Genomic DNA, 26,201 nt, shown 5'->3' on the forward strand with positions numbered 1-26,201 from the left:
ACACAAGTAACCACCAAGGCTAATCCACGTTAATCCATACTAATTTGGTAAATGTGTAAGTTATTCTTTGTCTATACGTAAGTCTGTTTGTCTGTCTAAACCACTGAACCTTTTTGGATGAAATTCGGTACAACAACTGATATACTTAGAACAGGGAAAGGACGTAATAGCTCTGTCAGTCTGTTACGATATCACAATAACGATAATTTAAGCACCTATTAAATCGATTAGTCGTCGTCGGTCGTGGGCGAAGTCTGGGGCTAAAGCTAGCTACAATATACTTGGATTAAATGGTAATCATTGCACACAAAATAAAACCATTTACTTAATACGGTAGGTGTGATTTTGTTTATGGAATAGGAGGCAATTAAAGGAGCAGATGGATCACCTGATGGTAAGCGATCAGTGTCGCGTCACATATGAACACCCGCAACTGGCCTTTTTTAAGAGAAGGACCAGCAGTGAACTGTTAATAGCTGTGTTCCCCAAAGCATCTACCAAGCTTCATAGCAAAGAATTAAGGCTATTGTTAACTTTGCATCATTTGACGAATACATGCATTCGTCAAAACGAATAGGCGGATTTAACATTGCCGCATCGTGGACAGTTTTTATTGTTTCTATGCAAGATACATTTTCACATCTTCGCATAAGTTTTGTTACTGGCCTTTAACATAACTATAAAACTGCTGACTTTATTAGTAATTTTCGTTAGAATCTCTATAAACACATTTCTCGAATTGAGAATCTTACTAATATTACAAATGCGAATACTCCAGGATGAGGCGTGAGGGAGTGTTAGACTCCTAAATAAAAATAATCTAAACTCCTTCTCCAAGCCGAGGCCATCAAAACCTACCCAGAAAACATCAGAATCTGAAACCCCTCGCTCTACAACCAACAAAGCAGTACATCGAAAAACACCATCAACACCAAATGTATCCTAACAATAAGTACTTCTTCAACGTCATACTTTACAATAACATTAACTTGTTCAAACATTTACTAATCAGCGCCTATTGTGCGCTGGCTTAATCTGAGCAAATACTCATTACTACGTACATAGTACTACATATGCGCACACTATAATTATACCTTGTTTACTAGTAGGCACCTGATTACATCGAAATGGTATAATGGATTGAATTTCATGGGTTAGTCGTAGGAACGTCAGTTTATTCTTACCACGAGGCTGTAGAGATGTTTAGCGATGGTGTTAGTCGTCAATCTCCATAGAATTTTTGGTAGAATCTTTCCAAGCTTAAAACATAACGAAAATTAATAAATAGTAGTATTACTTTTTTAAGGGGAAAATCAGCCAATGACTTCTCCCGCCTCGAGGCAAGAGGGAGTATCAGATTCTACTGACTAAAAAACACCCCGTTCCTACTCCTGTTTTTCGATCCGGAGCCCCGGTAACCCGCTAGGTAGTCCGAAGGCGGATCAGACAATTAGGAACTCGTGTTACATTGATGCTAAGTATCTGGAAAACATAAAAATAGTATTCCTCATTACCCGATATTACATCAATGTATGTCCTTGATTTTAAGAATTATCTCAAGAAAAACAAAGAATACAGAAGAATTGTTTAAGCACTGAATCCATACCTTTTTGAAAAAGATTTTTTATTTAAAATTATTAAAATGAATCCGCCCGTAGTTTGCTGAAACATAAAATTCTTCAACAAAGAGGCGCAGTAACAACTGTTTCAGTTTGGCCATGAAAATAGCGAGAAGTCAATAATCTTCGCTTTATTTAGTGTGGGAGAGCCATGCTTCGGCACGAATGGGCCGGCTCGACCGGATTGATACCACAGCCTCAGAGAAAACCGAAATAAAACAACGCTTGCGTTGTGTTTCGTTGTATAAGTGAGGTTAGTGGAGGCCCAATTACCTCCATTCCCAATCCCTGATTCCCCAACAACCCTTAAATTCCTAACCCTCAAAAGGTCGGCAATGAACTTGTAACGCCTCTGGTGTTTCGGGTGGCCATGGCGATTGCTTACCATCAGGTGATCCGTATGCTCGTTAACCAGCTTATACCATAAGAAAAATATGATCATATCGAATCCTATATCCTATATCAATAATGTCACTAAAGAATGTGATTCAAGTGTAATATGTCAAAAATCCCTCAATACCTACATTATTATGACAACCGCAGTTTTGGTGGCTTCATCCGCAAAGCGGCAGTTAATAAATTATTTATAGACGGTGTCGCCGGCTTATCTGGATCCCTCTGATTCCTCACTGTTCACTCCCAAGAATTATATTTTCAACCATAACAAATGTCTTTCTTTATAACTGTTCTATTACGGAGATTTTATTTGAGTAAAAGCCGCCATTTCTTAATGGTGGCCAATAAAAATTAAATATTGTAATAAGTTGAACGTTTTGTTTCATTATGGATCTAGATTCTAGAAGTCTCATTATCATCATATCAGCCACAAGACGTACACTACTGAACATAGGTTTCCCCCAATGACTTCCAGATAGGCCAGCTGGAAGCAAGCAGGTCGTCTGTGCACCTTGTGGGTGGACGTCCTATGCATGTCATTAATTTCCTGTTTACCCAAAGTTGTGTATAGAAAACTAAAAACAGTAAACGGCACTATTGACTTATAACACTGTAAACAGCATTCTTGCTTTCCCAAATTGTGATTGGATAAAAATTTTGTACAAATTGATGTATACATCAATTTGTAAATTTTTTACGAATTGACTATAGACCATAAGTTTGTAGACTTATACTATTTAGACTATTAGTAGCTATTTAATTTATTTTTTTAGAAATTATTATGATATAAATGGTACTGGGCAATGTTTTTTTTAAGAGACAAACTGCCGCACTCAGAGACATTTAATGATTACTTAAACTATTCCCTAGTAAGGATTTTGTACCGAAAACAATTGCTAAGGAACTTAACCCAGGTTAAGTAATCATTAAATGACTCTGAGTACGGCGGATCCTTTAATAAATTAAATAAATCACTCGTACTATACCTATCTACTAAATAGAGTATGTTAGGTACATTACATACATACATATACACCTCTGTCTGCAGATTAGAGATCAAAAAGCGTATCGTTATGAAATACCTATATCTAAAGAACTACAAGAAACTACACTTTGTAGTCAGTATCCGAAAACAATCTGACGACGTCTACACGACGTCATCAAAAGTACCAATTTCAGTGATAGTACCTTTAGTTTCTTTGTTTGTCGAGTTCCCGTTAGCAATCACAAAGTACATCCCACCGGGAGACAGGATTATCTCCAGCTTAAGCTACGACGGGTACCAGATAAAGATGTGGTCCCATTTGCAGGGAAACAAAGGATTTGTTATGCAATCGTTTACTTTTTTACTTGTGCATGGTGAAAAGTCTTTGTCCATGGTGAAAAGTGGGTGTACATTGGCACTACGTGCCGTAATGTGCAGAATAAAAGGCGTGATGTTGTGACTTCGTATATTTTTTGGCCTCAAAGAGTCATCAGACCACCACAGATGGGATCCAGTAGGGCTGATGTCTTATTCGGACATAGTCCACAGCTCCGGGTCGGGTATCAACCCTACTAGGCCCCATCTGTGGTGGTCTGATGGATCTTTGAGGAGTGCGGGGAACGCGACGCGCCATACGTGCGTAAACTATGCTTAGGGTAAAATTAAAGTCAGTTAATATTCTAAGAATTTGTACTAAAACCTCGCTATCACTGAGACCCTACATCTACCTTCAGAATTTGACTTTGTAAGACTTCAATAATACTTTACCGAGTGTACTGTTGTTTCATAAATCTCAGACGAATCCGAATCTTATGTAAAATTGTTTGTGTACCGCTCATATTTCTCATGGAGCTATGTAAATTGTTTGACAAGCTAGATATGAGATTGGTCCAGACTAGCCTTAGGTTAGATAAAATATTATTATATTGGACTTTCAAAAGATGTGTTTGTGATAGAAAAAGATTAGGTTTTGGTGGTAAATACTGGCACCCATTTTTATCAGTTATGATATGAGTCCTAAGTTATAGAGGTGAGCCTATAACTTCTACTCTCTGTGCTATTATCTAGTCCAGTCTAAAAAATACTTGACCCAGCAATCAAATCCGTAACCCTTTGCTCGACAATCGCATTTACTATCATTTGAAACCTTCGACGAGATTGTCAGTGTAAGATACTATTGTAGAAATTATATTTTAAAACATTTTTTATGGAATGGGGGCCACCGAGCAGACGAATTACCTGATGGTAAGCGATCAGCGGCGCCCATTGACAGCCGCAACACCAGAGGAATCACTGGTGCTTTTCCAGCCTTTAAAAATATAATACGCTCTTTTCTTAAACATTTGGAGGTAGTATCAGTTCGTTAATACCGCCGACGACAGCTCATTCCATATTTTCGATAAGTTAGTCAGAGTCACAACTACACTAGAGCAAAATCCAAATCAAAATAAAATCTACAACCTCTTTCTTAAACTAAGTATACATTACACTTTCATGGATCCATTTTTACAATGTAAAGACCTTAAAGCTATTTGCCGACACTCCATCGTAAAGATAATGGTCACATGTCCAAAGTGACTATAAACTGGAACATAGTATTTTAGTGTCCATCGGCGGTTAAACTCGTGTATGTAACTTTACTGCAAATGATGAGACAGCAATGAACGTTGCTTTTGCGTTATGGTCACTAAACATGCGATTTTTGTTCTTGTTATTTTGGTAGTAGATTTTATTTTTGGTTGAGCAGATGTTAAGATTTTGTTGTTGATTTAGTTTAGTGTGTAAAGAATATTAAATTGTTCAACGATATAAAACACTCTTTTACTTGATTCATATCAACAGTAAAGTAAATTATCTAACTGTATTTTTTTTATGAGATAGGAGGCAAACGAGCACGGGTCACCTGATGGTAAGCGATCAACTCTGCCCATGGACACCCGCAGTACCATAGGAGGCATAAGTGCTTTGCAGGTCTTTTCAAAAGGAATACGCTCTTTTCTTGAGGGTTTGGATGTCGTATCACCACCGAAGACACCTCATTAAATTTTGCTTTGTTGTTTTTCTATGCGAGGCATAAAGTTTCGTGAAAAGCGTGCACGGCATGCCAACCATCTATATGATGGGGATGGAAGTGCTGTCGTGTAGATCGATGGCGAAAAGACGTGGCAGGTATCAGACCAAACAATTCCTCAGAGCAATCCCAATATTAGTAAAGTTATCAATAATCACCTTGCTAAAACCACCACACCCTGGTGATCATTATCACCATCAGTACCGAGTCTTCTGAATATCCTACACACATTTTTAGCCAAAGTTCATTACATAAAGCAAGTTACTTCGTCTACAAAGCACCTAATAATATTCAAAACTGGGATTAATTAATTCGTTAATCTGAATTTCAAATATTAATGGGGATTTGCAAACAGCGTACAGCTTAACCAGCGGGCGTAAGAGCTCGAAGTTGGGGGTAAAATTTTCCCTGCATACAAGCTCAGCTTATGCTTTAAATAATACCAAATATATAAGTCCACTTTCTGGCCAAAGTAAATTTACATTAACCGCCGTACTCAGAGTAATTTAGTGGTTGTAAAGTTGTAATGCTGTAAAACAGTTGCTTAGTGTTTAATATTTTTATCGGATTAGCCCATCTTAGCCTCTTAATGCCTCTGCAACTTCTGTAAGCCAGGATCTACAGTAGATACAGCTATGAAAAAACCGGTGCGTCCTAGGGACGTGCACAACTATCTTAACAACGAAAGAAGTCAGAAGATTTCATTAGTAAAGAAGAAATAAAATAGATTGCACAAAATGACTTGAGCCTTGAAAAAACAACAAAAAAAGATTAAACAACTAGGTAAAGCCTAGCAGGTACTTAATAAATCTATTTTGAAAAGTCTATTAAACAATAATAATGAAGCTATTATTATAAGCAACTTTTTTGAGGAGGAATAATCAAGTTTAATTTAATAACTTTAATAATAAAAACCACTCCGTTCCTGCTCCTGCTCCAAACCAGTCTTGGTAACATATGTCGCTTTATCGGCTGGCCATTATTATAAACACCTTCATTTCTACTCGCTGCTCTAAGAGCTCCACAGTCAAATAACAATAGTTCCTGCCCTCTATCAGTGAGATGAACGGAATGACCTAACATTGCAACACTGTACTAAGTTACATCTAAGTAAACGTTTTGAACTAATGCTTACATGGACATTAAGTATGATGGCCGAGTAAATAAGTACATTAAATCGACACCAGCAATTTATACTGCGCTAACTCAAAAAGCGTACTTTACAGTAGAGGCGTTTAAAGGGAAAAACGTGATAACTTTTACATTAATTAAGATACTTTTTTGAAATTTGGTATGCTTAATATTTAATTTATTCATTGTAATATCTCATATTTATATTTCCTTAATTATTTCTATTTTTTGATTTAGCGCAAGTTAGCCGTATATATAAACGTAATTCATCAAAAAAATGACATCTTATACACGTCTAACTTATGTTAGCGTAGTGTAGTACGGGACGTCGCAGTGCATGATCAATCATCTGATGCATATTTCAATATTTTATGAAGAACATGTACTTACTTACAAAAAGAATAGTCAACGTACCATTAATAACTAAATAATACGTTAACACATAAATATTTACTATGTAAAAGTCGCTAAGTCGTTCATTTTACAAACGAACAAGTATACACACGAACGCACTAAACTACGCTAACTATGAGTTAGCGCAGTGTTGCACAGATTTTGACCAAAGTGATGAACTCCGCTAATAATATGCGTAATATAAACGATGATTTCAAAAAGTACCTTTACTTAGCGTTTTATAAGATTTGTAACTTTCTTATTTTTGCATATTTCTTCTCAATTTTTTGATGACATATGTAAACACACATTTTAAGCAACTTGGCATAAAAAAGTTTTTTCCAAATTTCGAGTTAGCGTAGTATAAATTGCTGGTGTCGAAATGTCACTATTCCTGTTCTTCCTGCAAATGGATGAAGATATAGAGGAAAGATTTTATTTGTTTGTCTCTCTGTTGGCATTAAGTACATTCCTTTTTGTATTGACTCTAAGGTTGGCATGTTGACTAGGCAACTGGTTTTGGCGCAACGTGCTGCGTATTAGATTCTTGCACGATACAACTTATGTGTTCCACGATGTGTATTGTATGTATATGGTCTGATTTGTCTGATATGTTTGTAAACGCACCCCCGACACAGGAGAAAATCTTACAGTGGAATACTCGAGATATCTCAAATGAAATATATCGATTTTAAATACAATTTGGTTATAAGCTTATATCGTTCGAGGAAGCACATAGACTTTTCATTCCAATATTCTTTTTTTATGGAATAGGGGGCAAACGAGCAGATGGGTCACCGGATGGTAAGCGATCAGCGCCGCCCATGAACATCCGCAACACCAGAGGAGACACAGGTGCGTTGCTGGCCTTTTAAAAAGGAATACGTTCTTTTCTTGAAGGTTTGAAGGTCGTATCGGTTCGGAAATACCGTCGACGACAGCAGAAATTTCACACAAGTGAAACCGCTGGCTATAAGCTAGTAACTTTATCCATATAGCCTCCATTATATTCTATTTACTTACCCAACAGATGATTTTCAACAATAACATAAAAACATGTTACAACTTAATTGTACATTGTACGATACACAAAAGATTTTACATCGATACGCAAACAAATAGACAAACGTTTCAATTAAAACAGGTTTATTGAATCCTTTGATTATTGATATTATATATGCCATGTAGCTGAAAAACTGAAATTCATTGAAAATTCGACCTTATACACTTGGAATTAAAGTGTCTGAAGCCTGATTTAGGTGTAGAATATAAAGTGATTCTTGTTTAGTAAATAGTGAATGTTTGCGCAGTTGTGGTTGATTTTCTATCATTGTTGTGCAATGTATATATATTGGTATTTTATATAGATTTTCGTGTATAGTGTATTATACCGATAGGTCGAAATAAGACCAACAAAATGCTGCCTGTCGTATTGGTGTTACTTGTCGCTACTGTGAGTACTATTTTCGTATTTATTTCTCAATATATACTATTCCATAAATACCGTAAAATCTATAGTTTTTTCTCTCTTTTCTTCCCGAAAATGTAAACGTATTTGGGCTTAGAATATTCTGTTAAATAACCAGGTTATAGTAGACAAGAATCGGACTCGTAATTTGGAGTTTATATTTTATTTTTTATGTTTACATTGCCATAGATTATGAATAACTGTTGTTTTAATATCTTTCCTATATTTTTGCTTATTTAGGTTTGATAATTTAATATAAATTCCCTACCTACCTAAAATTCATGTTAATACAAATAAAAAATATCTTTATATTTATCATTAAATAGGTACCTACAACAAAGAAATATATTCACTAAATGTCCTCTTCTCACTTCTAATTTACTAGTAGTCATCTTACGAAATTGTATTCTAAAATGCTCTCAATCAAAATCCTAAATATACACACCTGACAATATACAGGTTTGTGTACGTACACCATACTTTCTGTGCTTGCAAGGAAAAGTCTTTCTAAGAAAAGGATTTTCATAAAACTAAGTACAATAACTGTCGTGTTTCGTGTTGCGAAACCTGACTACGGGAAACTAGTTAATATTAAACCTTAAACAGATACGTGTAAGTCAAAAATTCTAATTGAAATTGATATTTTTGAAAAATACCTAAAGTAAAAGTCAGTTGATCTATTTGAAAATTCGTTTGGTTTATTAATAGGTAGGATATTTCCATTTATACATAATTATCGCCTCTTCCCAATCAGGAATTGGGCCCCAACAACCCTTAAATTCCTAACCACCAAAAGGCCAGCAACGCACTTGTTACACCTCTGGTTTTTCGGGTGTCTAAGACGGCGACGATTGCTTACTATCAGGAGTTCTCGTTTACAGGCGTTTACGCCACAAAAGGAAATATATTTTCGTGCAAATAATTAATAGAACTACAAAAATATGGTGACTCTACAACCTCCATGAATAAATGTATTAGACGCGTGATTCAGACAAGATTCCGAACCATTCTTGAGAACGTAATATATTGAAATCGAGAGTAAATGATACCGCACTTGTCATTACAATAATGTATTAGGAATACGAGATGCGACAACTATTTACATGATTCTAAAAATGTACTCGTATCGGATTAGTCTATTAAATAAAGCAACTCGTTTAAGCTCATACTTAAATAATACATTTTATACGCACATTCAATTCGGATCAGCCAATCGTGAGCTTATTGCAGACAAATATACTTACATACATAAATACAGGTCTTCAAAATCTACTAACGGCAAAGTACCAAAACTTGTCTTTCTAAACTTGTTTTTCTCAACTATTAGTCTGTTAGAATAAGTTGAATTCCTATTCTTATCATACAACAACTAAAGACGTGCTCCATCGTAGGCCGCATCATCACTTACCATCAGGCGAGATAGCGGCCAAACGTCAACCCATCAAACGTAAAAAAAAACTATAAAAGTTATTAACTATCATCTTTCTTGTTCTCAACAGAGCGCACTAGCTGCTCCCGGTGCTTACTTAAACATCATACCGATCGATGAAGCGATTGCACCTAAGGATAGCGGCAGAGGAATCTCCGCGTAAGTATAAACATTGGTATACACACACACAACGTCACGCCTTTTATCGAAGGGGTAGGCAGAGGTGCACATTACGGCACCTACTGCCGCTATACAATGTACCCACTTTTCATCATTTGTTTTTTATAGGTCCCATGTAATAGGGGGTGAGCCTATTGCCATATACTGGACACAATTCTATACTCCGTGCTACCACCGAGACTTTTTTCGAAAATCCGAAAAAAGCCTAGTAGTACTTTGCGCGACCCGGGAATCGAACCCGAGACCCCTTGTTCGGCAGTCGCACTTGCGACCACTCGACCAATGAGGCAATTTTGCAATTTTGATATATCAATACTACTTGTATCATGCTCGGCCAAGTGCGAGTCAGACTCGCCCTTTCGAATAGCGGTTACCAGAATACATCAACCTACAAAGTTTCAACTATGTAGGCCCAACAGTTTCGCAAATGAATGGCTGTGACATTCAGACGGACAGACAGACAGACATGACGAATCTATAAGGGTTCTGTTTTTTGCGGTCTAAAAAACATCATATTGGCTCTCAGACTCAACTATTAGTCTGTTAGAATAAGTTGAATTCCTATTCCTATCATACAACAACTATACACGTGCTCCATCATCACTTACCATCGGGCGAGATAGCGGAAAAAAACTATAAAACTTATTAACTATCATCTTTCTTGTTGTCAACAGAGCGCACTAGCTGCTCCAGGTGCTTACTTAAACATCATACCGATCGATGAAGCGATTGCACCTAAGGATAATCTCCGCGTAAGTATAAACATTGGTATTCATTTTGCTAAAATATATCAATACTACTTGCATAGGCGTAGCCAGCCCCCGAAAAATGCGTACCAATGACATTACAGAGCGTTATTTTTTAGTTAGCATAGTACATCCCCTATTTGGCAAAGGACTCTATTATTACGTACAGAATCTGTGTATTACAAGGACCAAAAATGTTTTTTTTTTTGGTCACACATTTAATGGCTTGACTTTCTTGAACCCCTCCCGAAACTAAAATTGGCTACGCCTATGACTACTTGTATCATAAAAAAACCGACCAAGTGCGAGTCAGACTCGCCCTTTCGAATAGCGGTTACCAGAATACATCAACCTACAAAGTTTCAACTATGTAGACCCAACAGTTTCGGAAATGAATGGCTGTGACATACGGACGGACGGACAGACAGACATGACGAATCTATAAGGGTTCTGTTTTTTGCCATTTGGCTACGGAACCCTAAAAAATATGGTAAAAATATTAGATGGAGATCCAGCAACAAGTTTGTTTTTGCCCGAAAACTAATATTTTTTTCATTATTGTTGTGTAGAGCTTCTATCCACAAATAAAATCCAATAGAAAAACAGATGGCTGCTAATCATTAAACCCCTAAACAGTTTCAGAATTGACCAAGCCACTGAAATCACCAATGAAGGAGAAGCCAGCGCATACCTGCTGACCTTTGCACAGATCATCAAGGACCTTGGCAATGATGGTGACAGAGTCAGCCAGGCTCTAGCCGCCGCCCAAACTATTGCTTACCTCGGCTCCGTCTCTTCAGGTGTTCCTGGTGACGCTTGTGCTTCAGCTGACGTGAGTATTGTTTTTTTGTTTTTGTTTTTTTATATAAAACGTTGCCCTAGGCTTTTCTCCTGTGTCGTGGGTGCGTTTACAAACATACAAGTTCACATACACATGACACCCAGATCCGAAACAACAATTTGTGGATCACACAAAGAGTTGCTCCGTGCGGGAATCGAACCCGCTACCCGTTGCGCGGCAGCCAGTTGCCCAGCCACCACACCAACAGTGCAGTATTGCTGTCTCTTTTAAGATTGGATGACAAAATACATATTGATATCAACTTCCAAAGCACTTCTTGAACAACAAAATACATATTTATATCATTAGCATGGTTTTATCAAGGGTAAAAGAAGATTTTAGAATTGTTTTCAGATATTGACATTTGAGATTGCCATGAAAGAGAATTACTTTCTTCTCATTTGATCTCGGTAAAGACATTTTAGTTAGATACAGTAAGTACTTAATGCATGTAAGATGCCTTGACAATTCTTTTAGCAATCTCCCTGACCAAAGATCGCAAATACAACATTACAATTTACTATACCACCTCCTACTATACCACTTACCAAGATTATATTTTATTTTATTATTGATTTATTTATTTCTTATACTTGAATTTTACATTTTTAAACATTAAATTAAAATAAAAAAATACATTTAAAAATATAAAAAGCAGTAGCCCACCTGCGACGGGATAAGTCCAAGCTACCGGTCAGGGCTCAAGAGAGGAATTTCCGGACAATACGCGCTGTGCCCAGAAGTACTGCCTTCTGCATCAGGCTCTTGATTATTGCTCTTATTTATTTATTTATTATAATAAAAGAAATACAGCATTATATTTAAGACAATCTCCCACAAAACCGGTTTAGCGGTTTGACTGTTGCGCCGCATTGTTATACAAAATTATTTGCTTTGACGTTCAAAAGTGCCTTCCTGGGGCCTTAGTCTGCTATTACAATTGTGTCAGAATGATCGATCACTGAGCAGTGCGAGAGGGACGGAGCTATACAACCTGTATAGCACCTGGTCTATTTGAAATAAATGATTTTGACTTTGACTTTTACTCCTTTTATTTATTACCTCTGAAATGTTCCAGTTGATCAACACCGTGGTGTCTGCTTCCCGCTCCGGCAACAACCAAGCTGTCCGCTCAGCCACCGCCAAATTCGTCAACTACCTGAGCTCCCTCATCGACAACATCGTTGAATTGTCCGTCAACCCTGAAGGCGTTCGCTTCGCAGTAAGTTTTACCTCTATGACCTTCAAAGATAAATGCTGATGAACGTAGAAGAATCAAAAGAAGTCTGACAGAATAGAATAGGACTTTTATATGGTCTCCATTCGTACTAATGAGAGACAGAAGTCAACAAAATTATGTTCTGTTACAAATGTTCATGTCAAAGGAAAGAGCTTTAACTACGACTGCAGTTTTTCAAAATCCCTATTTTTATCTTTATTTTCAACTTTAGAAAGGAATCTGGCAATTCTTCTTTTTTTAATTTTGGAAATTATAGTAATAAATCCATTGTTTCTATTGGTTTCCTCACCCGCAGCTTGAGTACATTTTGCGCAAACAACAGTTGATGACTTGCAAACGCAATGCATACGTAAAATGGCCACCATTAATCAAACGTCACATCCATCACCTCACTATCCCAATATTGTCTATCGTCTAAACAATTTCGACCCTCTGTCGTTATTGATACAAATGATTTTTCTCTACATTTGATTTACGACCATTCTCTTCATGTGCTATAGTGACGTTGCAACTTTTTTTTTTATAGAGTGTAGTAGGACTTGTCGCCAATTAAGTTGTTAGTCCTATGGGAGTATTATAGACTTTCGATTTGTCGATCACCTTTTGCTTTCTTACTTAGTTTTTCTTTAAGTATTTGCTCATGATAATCATCATCACTCACTAGTTCAAATGAAATTTAAAAAAAAAACTATTTTAATCACAAAAATAGAGAAACTAAGTATAGGTAAGAATCTTTCTTTAATACATAATCATTAATAGACCTTAGGTATTGTTCCTTTCCGAAGCTGCGGACTACCTAGCGGGTTTACCGGGGCTCCGGCTAGAAAAGCAGGAGTAGGAACGGGGTGGATTTAGTCAGCCAGAGTCCGACACTCCCTCTCGCCTCGCCCAAGGCGGGAGAAGACATTGGATGATTTTCCCCCCTTAAAAAAGAAAAGATATTGTTCCTTACCACTAATTCTACAATGTATACTATTTGCAGGTTGGACCTCGTGGTAACTGCGCTGCCGGCGGCAGAAACTACCAATTCGAAGCAGCCTGGGACTCAATCCTTGCCTCCGCCCCAGCTTCTTCTGCTCAGTAAGTGAATCACCAATAGTCTTGTTATTATATAACCTATATGACAGGAACCAACATCCCCCTAAGTCAACATTTGCAGTAACTTAACTACGATCACTAAGTCGCCTGCCAAGTATGAAGAGAATCCCGTCGAAACAAGAAACCTTTTTTATAAGACGGTAAATGAGCAGACGGATCACCTGATAGTAAGCAATCGCCGCCGTGCCCATGGACGCCCGAAACACCAGAGACGTTACAAGTGCGTTGTTGGCCTTTTGGGGTTAGGAATTTAAGGGTTGTTGGGGAATCGGTATTGGGAAGATTGGGAAGGGGGGTAATTGGGCTTCCGTTAACCTCACTCAAACAACGAAACACAACGCAAGCGTTGTTTCACGTCGGTTTTCGGTAAGGCCCATTCATACCGAAGCATGGCTCTCCCACACTTTTGGATTACAATGAACATAATAATATTTTTGTCGATAAAGCATCAGGATACTAGTTACTAAAGTATACTTAAAAAAAGCGTTGAAATTGGCAATTTTTGGTAGAACATCATCAAATTACTCTCCTCCCGTCCTGGGCTATTTGAATTAAATTAATGTCGTAATTTTAATTCCAGCTTGGTGAACGAACAATACTGCGCAGCTAAGCGTTTGTTCAAGGGCTTCAGTGTGGTCAGCAACAATGCTGGTGCCCTCCTCACTGCAGTATCCCTGCCATCCGTGAACCAAGCCTTCCAGAGAGTGATTCCACAGGCAGTCAACGTAAGTACCAACATTATGACTCAATATTACTAATTAATTATACTTTTTCCCTATGTTGTATGTAAACATAATCTGTTACATAAAAATAAGTTGGGTTTTCCTTCCTGACTCTATAACTCCAGAACGCACGAACCGATTTCCACGGTTTTGCATTCGTTGGAAAGGTCTCGGGCTCCGTGAAGTTTATAGCAAAGAAAATTCAGGAAAAAATTAAAAGAAAAGCAGGAAAACAGGGAAAATCATTGGCAGCGAAACGGAGTTCGCCGGGTTTGCTAGTCTGTTACATAAAAATGAGCCGGGTTTTCCTTCCTGACGCTATAACTCCAGAACGCACGAACCGATTTCCATGGTTGTGCATTCGTTGGACAAGTCTCGGGCTCCGTAAGTTGTATAGCAAAAATTACAAGAGAAAAGCAGGAAAACAGGGAAAATCATTGGTGGCGTGGGTTTGCTAGTATGTCATAAAAATATTGTAGTACAGTTAATAACAGGCGTGACTTTTTGAGAATCTTGCTCGACTAGTTTCAATGTATGGGCCCTCTCGTGGCTTGAAACTGGTTGAGTGACTAATTATATGTCTGTTTTACAAGATAAAGTCGTATTACCTAATTAATTTGTATCAAATTTTTCAGTTCCTGTCTGCACTTCCTTCAGGCAATGCTGGATTCGCAGCTTCGGATCTCAAGCAGGGTCTTTACAACTCCGTTTAATTTTACGATCATAAAAACTATAGACAACATTCACTAGTCTACTTTCAGCTTCTTAACCAAGCCAAAATGAATCAAATTCTTTTGCCTCGGTATTAAAGTTTAAAATTAACTATCTCGTTTTTATACACACTTTGGCCTTATAGACATTGATATATATCGGTATTTTATACACAAAATCATAGCCTAACAATGGATTTAGTATGTATTTATATAGATTTTCTTCTATGAAGACCAAATTAACACTGTTTTATACAATGACTGGAGATTCAATATATATTATGTATATAAATACATTTTATTTGTACACACAATGACTCGGCTTTTATTTGATGGACTAAGTTTTGTTTCAATAAAGATGTATCCATATAATTCAATTTATAAATTGTTGTTTTATTTATATACCTTTGTTCTACTTGCAAGTTAGCTCGGCTCCTCAATATTTATGGAGCAGATCAGAGGATCATTTGTAAAACAGTATAAAAGTGCTTTTCCACCAAAGATCCTATGCTACATTGCTGTGGATGCGGTTATCATCTGTATCAACCAATCATATTAATTGGTACACATAGCTTAGCACTGGTGTAAATTGACTCAGCAAAGATATGTTTTTTATATGGAAATATGACACGAATTTGTTTTAATATACCATTTTCTGATCGTATTATAAATTATAAAAAAATATATGAATAATCCTAAACCGCATAGGTACTACTATTGCGAATAACAGTGTCAAACCGAAACAGCAAACATGAACCAGGATAAATAATTGCTCATTACTATTATAATTTTACTTTTAAAATAAAGTTACGTATTCATTTGAGGAAAATTACAACATAATATTAACAGGAATATCAGTGGCATTGTCCTTAAACCAATTTATTTGTGTAGTGGACTTAGCAATAGTTGTATCAATAACTAAATTAATTTTAATCAACTTTCAATACATGTTATACGTGAAATAATGATTTTAATCGCTTTTATTGACGTCCTACTTGTGTCTGTGGCATATTCAGATGATGTATTTAACGATTATGGTAAGTAAAGTGTCTCTTTATATAAAAAGCTATTGCTGTTCGTTAGTCTCGCTAAAACTCGAGAACGGCTGGACCGATTCGGCAAATTTTGTTCTTAAATTATTTGTGGAAATCCAGGCTGATTTTAAAAGGTGAAGAAAATATGGTTGAGGCCGAAAGAAGTTTGCTGGGCCAGCTTGTCTCACCAACCGTTTTCATTATATAGGTACCATTCAAATATTCCACTTCTAAATAAAAAAAAAACACGTTTTTCAAAAAATAGTAAAAGACTTCACTGAAGAAAGACGGTTAAAAAAGACATTTATTTTAAAGGATCAAATTGAGATTGATTTCGAAAGTCAGTGTATCTCATTATTGTTTGTTTTTTATTTAACACCGACCTCCGAAATAAAATTCATTTTTAACCATTTCAGTTTTCTTTTTAACCGATTTTCTTCAGTTTTTTTTTATTATTTAAAAATGGAATGTTTGTATGATACCTAACTCTCAGAAAAAAAATTGGCTGGTGATAAAAATATCAGGCTGCATAGATATTTTATGAGTCAAAACTATAATTGTCTATCAATCTTGATTGTACAAATATTAAATGATTTTTTCTTAGCAATTTGAACGCCTGTCGGGACCGATTTCTTTAAAACTTTTTGTTAAGATCTTTAGAGCTAAGAAGATATTTTTAAGAAACAAAATACAATCGTAAGCGTTTTTTTTTAATATTTAGGGGGACCTACCGATTTCCTGGGATTCCCTGAGAATGAGCTTTCCTGGGATTACCAGGCAATCCCATTTCCTGGGAAAAGGATTCCCTACTTTCCCATCCCATTCTACCCACCAGAACCGGAGCCAAAGTTAAAAGAAAAAGGTATTGCATTAGTTTTATTGATCAGATAATAAGACTTAGAATTGTACGATAAATAATTTTATTAAAGTGCCTTTTTTTATAAACCTGTAATTTTAGTTTCCTACTATTATATAGGCCAGTCAACGGTTCGACGGGGAATGCTCCGACTCTCTGTCTGTAAACGCAGGTGTCCCTCAAGGCTGCGTGCTGTCACCTACCCTGTTCCTCATCCATATCAATGATATGTTGCAAATCAGCAGCATTCATTGTTAGGCCGCGCTAACATTTCTCGGGAAAACGTCATCGAGAACCGAAACAGACTTGTGTCTGAAATCGAGACTTCTTTGCGGAGAATCTCAGATTGGGGTGAACTTAATCTGGTCCAGTTTAACCCTACTAAGACTCAGATCTGCTTGTTTACCGCTAAAATATTGCCGATGGTCGTCTCACTTCAGTTTCAAAGTACCGCTCTGACTGCCTCATCAGGTATTGGAATACTTGGCATTAACATTTCTAGCGATGTCCAGTTTCGTGGTCATCTGGAGGATAAGGCTAAATTAGCCTCGAAAAAGCTTGGTGTGCTCAACAGATGGTATTTCACTGCAGCAGGCCACAACTGTGCGCTTCTCGCGCAACTTTCTGCCTCGCATAGCAAAACTGTGGAATGAGCTGTCGTCGGCGGTATTTCCGATCCGATACGACCTTCAAACCTTCAAGCAAAAGAGCATACTCGGCGGTATTTTACGACCTTCAAACCTTCAACAAAAGAGCATACAAAAAAAGGCCGGCAACGCACCTGTGACTCCTCTGGTGTTGCGGGTGTCCATGGGCGGCGCTGATCGCTTACCATCAGGTGACTCGTTTGCTCGTTTGCCTCCTATTCCATAAAAAAAAGTCATTTGGTAGATAAAAAGGGGGTTACCTGGAAAGTTTTCCGGGAGTTTTGAAAATTGGTGAATTTATAGATTTGGGTATGCTCTTTTCAAATTTCAACTTTGCCACCTCGTACAACCGCCGCTAGCGCCGCCATATTGAAAAAATGGCGCCTAAAAACGGTTTTTTATTAATATCTCCGTTCCGACGCATTTTACGAAAAAATATTTATTTACAAAATTAAACTAGAAAAAATTTCCTACAATTTATGTATTGATAACTTTTTCATAAAATCAATAGTTTTTGGCGTACGAGTGCCGCAAAGTATTATTCATCTGTACCACCACTAATGAAAATTAAATAAATATATCGCCAAATTGATGAATGAAAGTACAATTATTTTGTGATATTTTATTTTATATTGAAATGTATATACAGTAGAAGCTCTTTATTCGCGGGGAATGCGTTCCGTAAATATGCCGCGAATACAAAAACCGTGAATATGGAATGGTAATTTGTATGAGGTTATAGGCGATACGTTCCTAGATGACGAAATCAAGAAGCAAATAGTGGATAAAAAAAATGTTTAATTGAACTTTTTGATCATACAGACAGTTTAGGTCACACTAGGTTTAGGCAGAAGTCACAATCTAGACGTAGTTGTAATAAGGTCTATTTTATTTTTTAATCCTTCTACTGACGCGTTGACAAAGGATAGCGAATGTATTTTTGTAGGTTACGCACCGATATTTCGATTCGATCCGCGAATAAAGAAATCTTAGACCGCGAATATAGGAATTGGATCGCATTTTTTCAATCCGCGAATGAAGGAAGCGCGAATAAGGAGCTTCTACTGTAATAGTTTTTTGACTAGGAAACTACGTTTAATCAATACGGTTTCATGAAACATACTATTAATTATTATAGTCTTACTAATATTTTAAATGCAAATGTTTGTGACTTAGTATGATTATGTATTTCACTTCATAATCTACCCCTATTCCAAATTTCATCCCGACCCTTTAAGCCATTTTGACGTGATTGGGTAACAAACATACATACAACCCCACGAAGACAAACTCACAAACATTCACATTTATAATATTAGTAAGAAGTAAAATTATCTAATCATGATGTGTGTATTTTTCAGAGAAAATAATCTTGATAGAAAGTGAGAATAATTACAACAGACTTTTCAATGACATTTTTCAAAGGGCTTGTGACAAATATTATGACATAGAATATAGCCAAACAATAAAAAAAGAGTAAGTTGTGTGCTTTATTTCATTAACGTTGTTGTTGTTGTTGTATCGTCACACCTTTTATCCCCGAAGGGGTAGGCAGAGATGCACATTATGGCACGTAATGCCATTGTACAAAGTACACCCACATTTCACAATTTGTGTTATAAGTCCCATGTAAGCCTATTGCCATATACTGGGCACAATTCCAGACTCCGTGCTACTACTGAGATTTTTTTCGAAAAATTAAAAAAGGTCCGCAATACTTTGCCCGACCCGGAAATCGAACCCGAGACCCCTTGCCCTGCAGTCACACTTGTAACCACTCGATCAACGAGGCACTCTATTGACGTAACTCTATAGAATATTGTTTAACGTCCACTGCTGTACTATGTGTTACCGGAGGCCCCAATACCCTCCTTTCCATTCTTCCCAATCCCCGATTCCCCAACAACCCTAAATTTCTAACCCCCAAAAGATCGACAACGCTCTTATAATACCTCTGGAGATTCAAGTGTCCATGGGCGGCGACGATTGCTTACCAGACTCTTACTAAATGAAAAACACCCCGTTCCTACTCCTGCTTTTCAAGTCGGAGCTGAAGATCGCTGAAAGTCTAGTTTCATTTTAACTCTTATGAGACATACTAAATTAATAATTATCTTTTCGGCTTACTCATGTAACTGTTTGACGAGGAACTCGACTAGTTTCAAGCCATGCTAGAGGCTCATATTCTAAAGTCTAGTTATTTTTTTTACAAATCTTGTATCAAACATATTTTTTTTATGTCCACAGCTTCGTTAACCTGCCTATCATATACTTCGCTGTCCCTGGTACTTATAATTACAATGATGATGATAACATTGAGATGGAAGACATGAAATTCGTGTTCGCCGGCAGCGTTACTGATCCAAATGAAATGATTTGCACCAAGATAAACAATGACCTTTACTGCAACGAAACTGTGAACCTAGTGCACATACCTGACGTACCTGATTCACTGCTTAACTTTGAAACTGTATTCAACTTCATTCAGACTTTCCAGATTAACCGCACTGAATATCTCCCAGAGGACGAGGAAAGGTGCAGACCACGCGTCAGTATTAAGAATTTGAACACCATCGTTATTTGTCAACCATTGAGGGCAGACTTCTTCATGCATCTCAAATCAAAGCACGATACAAAATTTAATTTAATTCAAGCAGATGATAGTAACTGTGATGAAATTATCGAAGCTAACCAACATCGGCTCCTTGCGATATTGAGAAATGAGGCTCAAAATGAGTCACCAGTACCCACTGTACTATTGAGGACTCCTTATATATCTTCCGAGGATAAAGCAGTTCTTCCAAATTCTATGAACTTGGTTCCTTGGCAACCGTTAAAGTTTGGAATTGTAAAGTTCATACAAAAAGTTGGCTGGCAACGGCTGGTGGTAGTGTCTGATGATTCAGAGTTTAGCGTCGAATTCGAAAGAGAATTGACTGATTTATTGCAAAAAGAAGGAATTATTTTCACTTCTGTTCGATGTGAAGGTGCTGAGTTCAGTTTAGAAAAAGTAAGTATTAAATTAATTAGTAATTATTATTATTCTACCAATGTTCTTCAAATAACTCTATGTTCCTGTTGAATAGAGACAACTACTGCATCTGTGTTCTTCTTTCAACCAAATCTCTTTAAGTGTGGGAGAGCCATACTTCGGCACGAATGGGCCGGCTCTACCGTAGTGATACCACGGTCTCACAGAAAACTGACGTGAAACAGCGCTTGCATTGTGTTTCGTTGTGTGAGTGGGGTTATCGGAGGCCCAATTACCCCTTCCCAATCCCCAATTCCTCAACAATCCTTAAATTCCTAACCGCTAAAAGGCCGACAACGCACTTGAAACGCCTCTAGTGTTTCAAGTGTCCATAGGCGGCGGCGATTGCTTACCATCAGGTGATCCGTCAGCTCGTTAACCGGCTATACCATAAAAAAATCTAAATATTCCCTTTGGAACGTTACGTACAGATAATAATCAAACAATAAACAATCATTGACTTTCAGCTAAGAAAAAAATTACACCAGACCTCACCAAGGATAGTCATCGCTAACATAGAGAGGGGTGATGAATTAAATCTATTAATGAGCCAAATTCGACGTAACACCACGTGGATTTTAAGGGATATGAAAGAAACAGAGTGGAATCAACTAGGTGCAGAGGTAAAGTCTATTTAATTTAATTTCTCCCATATTTTTCAAAGGTCCCAAACTTTGGTTTTAAGTTCTTAACGGTCGAGAATAATAACCGATTTAAACTAATGGTCAATTAGAAAAAAAAAACAGGTTTTGTCTTCAAATGTGTTTATCTGTTTCTACTATAGAGGACTCCGAGCGAGGAGAGACTCCGAGCATAGCTCTCTCCATAGCTCGTTCATCAACTTAAAATTTTGTGGTACTCAATAAAATTTATTTTCAGGTATTAACAAAAAAAAACGTGTTCTCAGTTAGCTTGCGTTCAAGTAGAAACAGAGAATGTGATGATTATGTGGATAATGATATTGAATTTGGTGTTCAGACCATCGCGTCAAATATGCGTTATTTCATCAGCAATGTCACTGACGAAACGAAGAAAAAAGATTTTTACAGGTAACACGTACTCGTACAAATATGCTTTTTCATATTTTTTACTTTGTTCCATGGTACATAAAATTACTTTTTGATTCGATTCTTTCTCATTTACATTTTTTTTTCTTTTTCTTTGCGTGCGTGCGTTTACAAACATACAATTTCACATGCACATGACACCCAGACCCGGAACAACAATTTGTGGATCACACAAAGAGTTGTTCCGTGTGGGAATCGACCCCGCGACACATTGTACGGCATCCTGTTGCCTAGCCTACTCACCAACCACAGTCTTAAAACCAGAAGATAAGGATTAAGATTGGTTTTTAAAAATTTGAACTGGTGATCAACCCAAGAATCGTCTTGCGGTTGCAGGATGACTATTTTGTCTCGAGCATCAACCGCATTCCGCAATACTTAATTATACCTTATTGTTTCAATTACAGCGCATTCGCAAGAGAAATGAATGCAGAAATGAAGAGAAGCGATGCTTTGGTGTGTGTCAAGAGATTATTTCCTAATCCCAAGCTGGTATCAACGATTTATGTTGACAGTAGTGGCGCTAAAGTGCGCCATTTTAACCAACCTTTTAAGAAAATTCCAAAAGATTCGCCGTTTTGCGTAGCTTATAGTAACAAATACTTTAGTCCTTGCGACTTTGCCCTGCCTCTGGTCTTCATGTTTGTATGTATAATGTTTTTTATGACTGTGTGTTGGCTTATATGTTTCTTTGATAAAACTACGCCTTTGAACCATAATAACTATTATCGAAATTTTGAATAATTGGGTAGATGACTCATTTTTACTTTATTGTCCGTCTTTTAGATTAATTATTGTGTTATGTCTTTTAGATTATTGTTAAATATTAGACAATTTTTTATATGTTTATGTTTCTTACGGAAACAATTACTTTCGAAGATATACCCTCCCATTCCTAAACTTTGATTCGTTTTATCTACCAGGTATTGTTATCTTAAATGACAAAATAAAAAATACATTTATTAGTTTCCTATTTTTACATTACCTAAATTAAAAATCCAAATAGTGGTATTTGGATTTTTAATTTTCATACCCCGTCATCATTCTTATTTTCCTAAACTGTTTTATGATAACACTAGCTACTTCCGCGCGGTTTCACCCGCTTGGCTCCTATTGGTCATAGCGTGATGTTTTATAGCTTATAACCTTCCTCGATAAATGCGCTATCCAACACAAAAAGAATTATTCAAATCGGACCAGTAGTTCGGGAGATTAGCGCGTTCAAACAAACAAACAAACAAACAAACTCTTCAGCTTTATAATATTAGTATAGATTAATTAAGGACATAAGCAAAATTAAATAAAAGTTTGGTAAAGTGATAGACCAATGCACAATGTATTGTAGATTTTTGATTTCCACTTGTGTTGTAGATATTTATTTTTAAATTTTACATCATACATACATCAACAGCCTACAAGTAGTCAATGCTGACCAAATGCCTCTTCTCACACGGAGAAGGTTTGAGCATAAATCACCACGCTTGCTCAATGCCATGCGATTTCAAACTTATAACTAGAAATTATAAGCCTAGGTTTCCTCACGATATTTTCCTTCACCGCTTAGTCTAATCATCAGTGGTGTCTAAGTAATCTTAGAAAGTACATATAACTTGGAAAAAGTCACATTGGTACTTGCAGTTAGTAGGTTTCGATAGCGAGAAACCCACCCTTCTTCAACCTCTGGGCCACCACGACACTTCTTTTTATTAATTTTTTTTTTTGATGGGGTAAAATCATACATTGACTTCTCTCGTCTTGTTCGAGGCGAGAGGGAGTGTCAGACTCTTACTGACTAAATACTACCCTGTTCCTACTCCTGCTTTTCGAGTCGGAGCCCCGGTAAACCTGTAAGGTAGTCCGCAGCTCCGGAGCCACCACGACATTTAAAATTGTATCTACGAGTAACTCATTATGTAAGTGAAATAAGTAATATAAGGTTAAGGATCAATAAATGTACGTGTAAATAAATAAAAGCTTTGAATGTTTACCCGAGGTTTTTAATCAATTCTTTGAGATACCTAATATCTTTCTTATCGTGAAGTGTGTCGTCATCTTCACTCTCTGGCGGTGACGTCGTCCTAGGAGCTTGCTCCTGGCCTGGCAGCTCGAATATGAATCCTCGAATCTGACGAGATAGAAAATTCACCATTACCACCTATGGACCACCAACCGCCCATTGCATATTGCAGGAAATATGCCTCCTCTACAAAACGGTTTACAGTTGGCAAGCGCAAGCGGGGTGGAGATCGCTGTCGACTATAAAGGAATTACACTTTGACGACACTGCTCCAACCTAGCAATATTTTTTTCAATTCAATTTGAACATTAAAATCTTCTGTCGTATGATTTATTTTATAACGCCAATTCAAACGCTGTAACCGAACGGTCCGCGCGCTGACCGCATGCTTACAGCGTTTTGGCCGTGCCGTGTCGTTTATGTGTGCAAAGATACTAACAACATTTGGCTATTTAGCCATCACCACATGATTAATATTTGGAAAATTATGTAATTCATACTTAGTTACAAATAGTCAAAACAGAGGATTTAAAGACGAGTTTTTAGACAAATTGAAATTAAGCGGGGTTGAAAACGGCGTGTTGTGTTTTGTTAACAAATAAATACAATTACTAGGTATATATCATAGAAGTAAGTAAATAAAACATTTATCCTAAACTTACCTTCTGATTGACTGCTCTTAAATTCTGAAGCAATTTTAGCGCCGACCTCTTTTCAGTTGGATGTGAGACTTGATACAGCCTTATTGCCCTGTGAAACTACACATAAATTATTTTATTAATGTATAATTAAAGAAACTTAGACATTTTTTATTAACAATTCGAAATCTTTATGAAATTATTCAAAGCGCGTTCAATTTAAGATTAAAGATCGAATTAAACTTAATATCAAAGGAGACAACTGAGAGGAGCAACTGATTTCAATAATCCAAAAATCACTATTTTTATGAGTGAATGAGAAAAAGAGATGAGTGAAAGTAATAGTAATAATAGCGGTCCCTAACTTAATAATAATTATAAAAGGGGTCCTTAACCATAAAAGAGTTGGGAACCTGATATAGAGTATCAGGTCACACACACTTCTACAACTATACCACATGATCCTGTTAGGCCGCAGCAATTTAAGTCTTTGAAAACTGTTGAAGGCAAATACACCTCTATCAACAGGGCGGTCACTGGTGGGACACCAGTTTATGGCGACCCAAGTTTAACGAGTTTCCTTCCAGTCTTCCACCAATTTTTTACTTCTACTCCTAAAATTGAAGACTTACGCGTTCCAGGAGACACCAGGTGTCACGGTACTGTTGAAGGAATACCAGGGGAGTGAGGACTGCAGCGTAGAAGCCAGCCTCGCGGTCCAGCATATCCTCACTGTCAGACATGCTGTAGATTGTTCCACGGAACTTATGGAGGAAGGCCGTATTCGTATGATCCTTGTCGAAACTGGAAAAACATTATCATCACCAGTCCTTTCATTGCTTTTAGGAAATATGGGCAAACGAGCATACGGATCAACTGGTGGTAAGCGATCAGCGCCGTTTGTGGGCATAGCCTCATAGTTTCAAGGACAACGCATCACACAATTTTGTAAAATTTGATGAAAGAGGAGATGACAATTTGCACATTTTACTCAAACTGAAGAGTGGTGGAATTATCGATTTACTTACTAAGGCAAAATCGCATAGAATCGCCTGACAATGTCTTTCGCCGTAGGTCGCACAGCAGCGCATGCCATTTCATGTCCCACTTTCCGTTCCTGTGGCGAATGCTTAAACAACCAGCGGTCTTCTTGAAAATCTGATTCTAAATCCATATCTACGCAAAAACACGGCCACTGGAAATAATAATGGAATATCATGACAAACGTTGACACTTTTTTATCCAGAGGGTCATAGTGTTTCACACTATGTATGGATATGTTGTCTCACACCACACAAATCCAAATCCCATAAGTGGGACTACTAATCTGAACTCTAATGGTGCTGTAATGAAATGAAACCCCGACCGAAGTTCACTCCAATCCCTGAAGATATCCACAACCGAACTATTAGGGCTCCTCAAGTTATAGTTGCCAAAATCCTTCGCCACCACGATGTGAGGCGATGAGACCGCCTTGCACCCCAGAACTTAAACAATCCCCAATTGATGGCAACAAGAAGATATCCTGTGTCAAAGCACCTAGTAGATACATGTGTTAGGTGCTATTTATAGGGTAAATCCAATCCTTGTAAATGTTGTATGTACTAACCGCAAGACTCAACCAAAACAATACATGACATATATTCTGTGCCATCTCCGTCTCCTTCTATGTTTCATGTTAATTTGTCTCCAATGAGAACATGTCGCATGTAATTTTACGATTTACTCCATGTTCAGTTTATTTTGATGGTAACTGTCAAAATGACAACAACAAAATTCTATCGTCTATTGCAGATATAGCCAATCGCGCAGCAGCGGTAGTTGCTCAACTTTTCTTACGGTGTAAAGTTCTGGACATTCATAGACTTTGTGAGAGAAATGA

At 37.2% G+C, this 26,201-nt stretch overlaps 3 protein-coding genes across 4 annotated transcripts; 2 read left to right on the plus strand and 1 right to left on the minus strand.

Moving 5' to 3' along the window:
- The first annotated feature begins 7,883 nt into the window (after positions 1 to 7,883).
- Positions 7,884 to 15,414, plus strand: LOC118271397 (fibroin light chain-like). The gene is made up of 7 exons (XM_035587484.2): positions 7,884 to 8,048; positions 9,563 to 9,651; positions 11,055 to 11,250; positions 12,338 to 12,481; positions 13,482 to 13,579; positions 14,178 to 14,322; positions 14,955 to 15,414. Exons 1-7 carry the CDS (start codon positions 8,013 to 8,015, stop codon positions 15,030 to 15,032), a joined length of 786 nt encoding a protein of 261 aa, XP_035443377.2. The 5' UTR covers positions 7,884 to 8,012; the 3' UTR covers positions 15,033 to 15,414.
- Positions 15,415 to 15,891: 477 nt separating this feature from the next.
- LOC118271211 (uncharacterized) lies at positions 15,892 to 23,651 on the plus strand. 2 transcript variants are annotated; one of them, XM_035587206.2, is made up of 7 exons: positions 15,892 to 16,066; positions 16,785 to 16,925; positions 18,928 to 19,042; positions 19,814 to 20,576; positions 21,065 to 21,220; positions 21,477 to 21,646; positions 22,072 to 23,651. In XM_035587206.2, the coding sequence occupies exons 1-7, from the start codon at positions 15,994 to 15,996 to the stop codon at positions 22,406 to 22,408; spliced, it is 1,755 nt and encodes a 584-aa protein (XP_035443099.2). In that variant the 5' UTR covers positions 15,892 to 15,993; the 3' UTR covers positions 22,409 to 23,651. The 2 variants fall into 2 exon arrangements, with proteins under 2 accessions (XP_035443099.2, XP_035443100.2); XM_035587207.2 differs by lacking the exon at positions 16,785 to 16,925.
- Positions 23,646 to 26,094, minus strand: LOC118271202 (uncharacterized). The gene is made up of 5 exons (XM_035587195.2): positions 25,929 to 26,094; positions 25,348 to 25,514; positions 24,952 to 25,123; positions 24,344 to 24,439; positions 23,646 to 23,789 (listed from the first exon to the last, which is right to left on the minus strand). Exons 1-5 carry the CDS (start codon positions 25,971 to 25,973, stop codon positions 23,649 to 23,651), a joined length of 621 nt encoding a protein of 206 aa, XP_035443088.1. The 5' UTR covers positions 25,974 to 26,094; the 3' UTR covers positions 23,646 to 23,648.
- Between the last annotated feature and the right edge of the window lie 107 nt (positions 26,095 to 26,201).

This window comes from Spodoptera frugiperda, chromosome 9, assembly GCF_023101765.2.
Source record: "Spodoptera frugiperda isolate SF20-4 chromosome 9, AGI-APGP_CSIRO_Sfru_2.0, whole genome shotgun sequence".
In the NCBI taxonomy this organism is placed as follows: domain Eukaryota; kingdom Metazoa; phylum Arthropoda; class Insecta; order Lepidoptera; family Noctuidae; genus Spodoptera; species Spodoptera frugiperda.

Bases quoted from the DNA above. Each gene is read 5' to 3' on its own strand.
- LOC118271397 (XM_035587484.2), top strand. From the start codon at position 8,013: ATGCTGCCTGTCGTATTGGTGTTACTTGTCGCTACT. The intron at 9,652-11,054 runs GTAAGTATAAAC...ACCCCTAAACAG, and splicing joins AGCGGCAGAGGAATCTCCGC to TTTCAGAATTGACCAAGCCA. The intron at 12,482-13,481 runs GTAAGTTTTACC...TACTATTTGCAG, and splicing joins CTGAAGGCGTTCGCTTCGCA to GTTGGACCTCGTGGTAACTG.
- LOC118271211 (XM_035587206.2), top strand. From the start codon at position 15,994: ATGATTTTAATCGCTTTTATTGACGTCCTACTTGTGTCTGTGGCATAT. The intron at 16,067-16,784 runs GTAAGTAAAGTG...TTTAATATTTAG, and splicing joins TGATGTATTTAACGATTATG to GGGGACCTACCGATTTCCTG. The intron at 19,043-19,813 runs GTAAGTTGTGTG...TTATGTCCACAG, and splicing joins AGCCAAACAATAAAAAAAGA to CTTCGTTAACCTGCCTATCA.
- LOC118271202 (XM_035587195.2), bottom strand. From the start codon at position 25,973: ATGGCACAGAATATATGTCATGTATTGTTTTGGTTGAGTCTTGCG. The intron at 25,515-25,928 runs GTTAGTACATAC...TATTATTTCCAG, and splicing joins TGTTTTGGTTGAGTCTTGCG to TGGCCGTGTTTTTGCGTAGA. The intron at 24,440-24,951 runs GTAAGTCTTCAA...ATTTATGTGTAG, and splicing joins CCTGGTGTCTCCTGGAACGC to TTTCACAGGGCAATAAGGCT.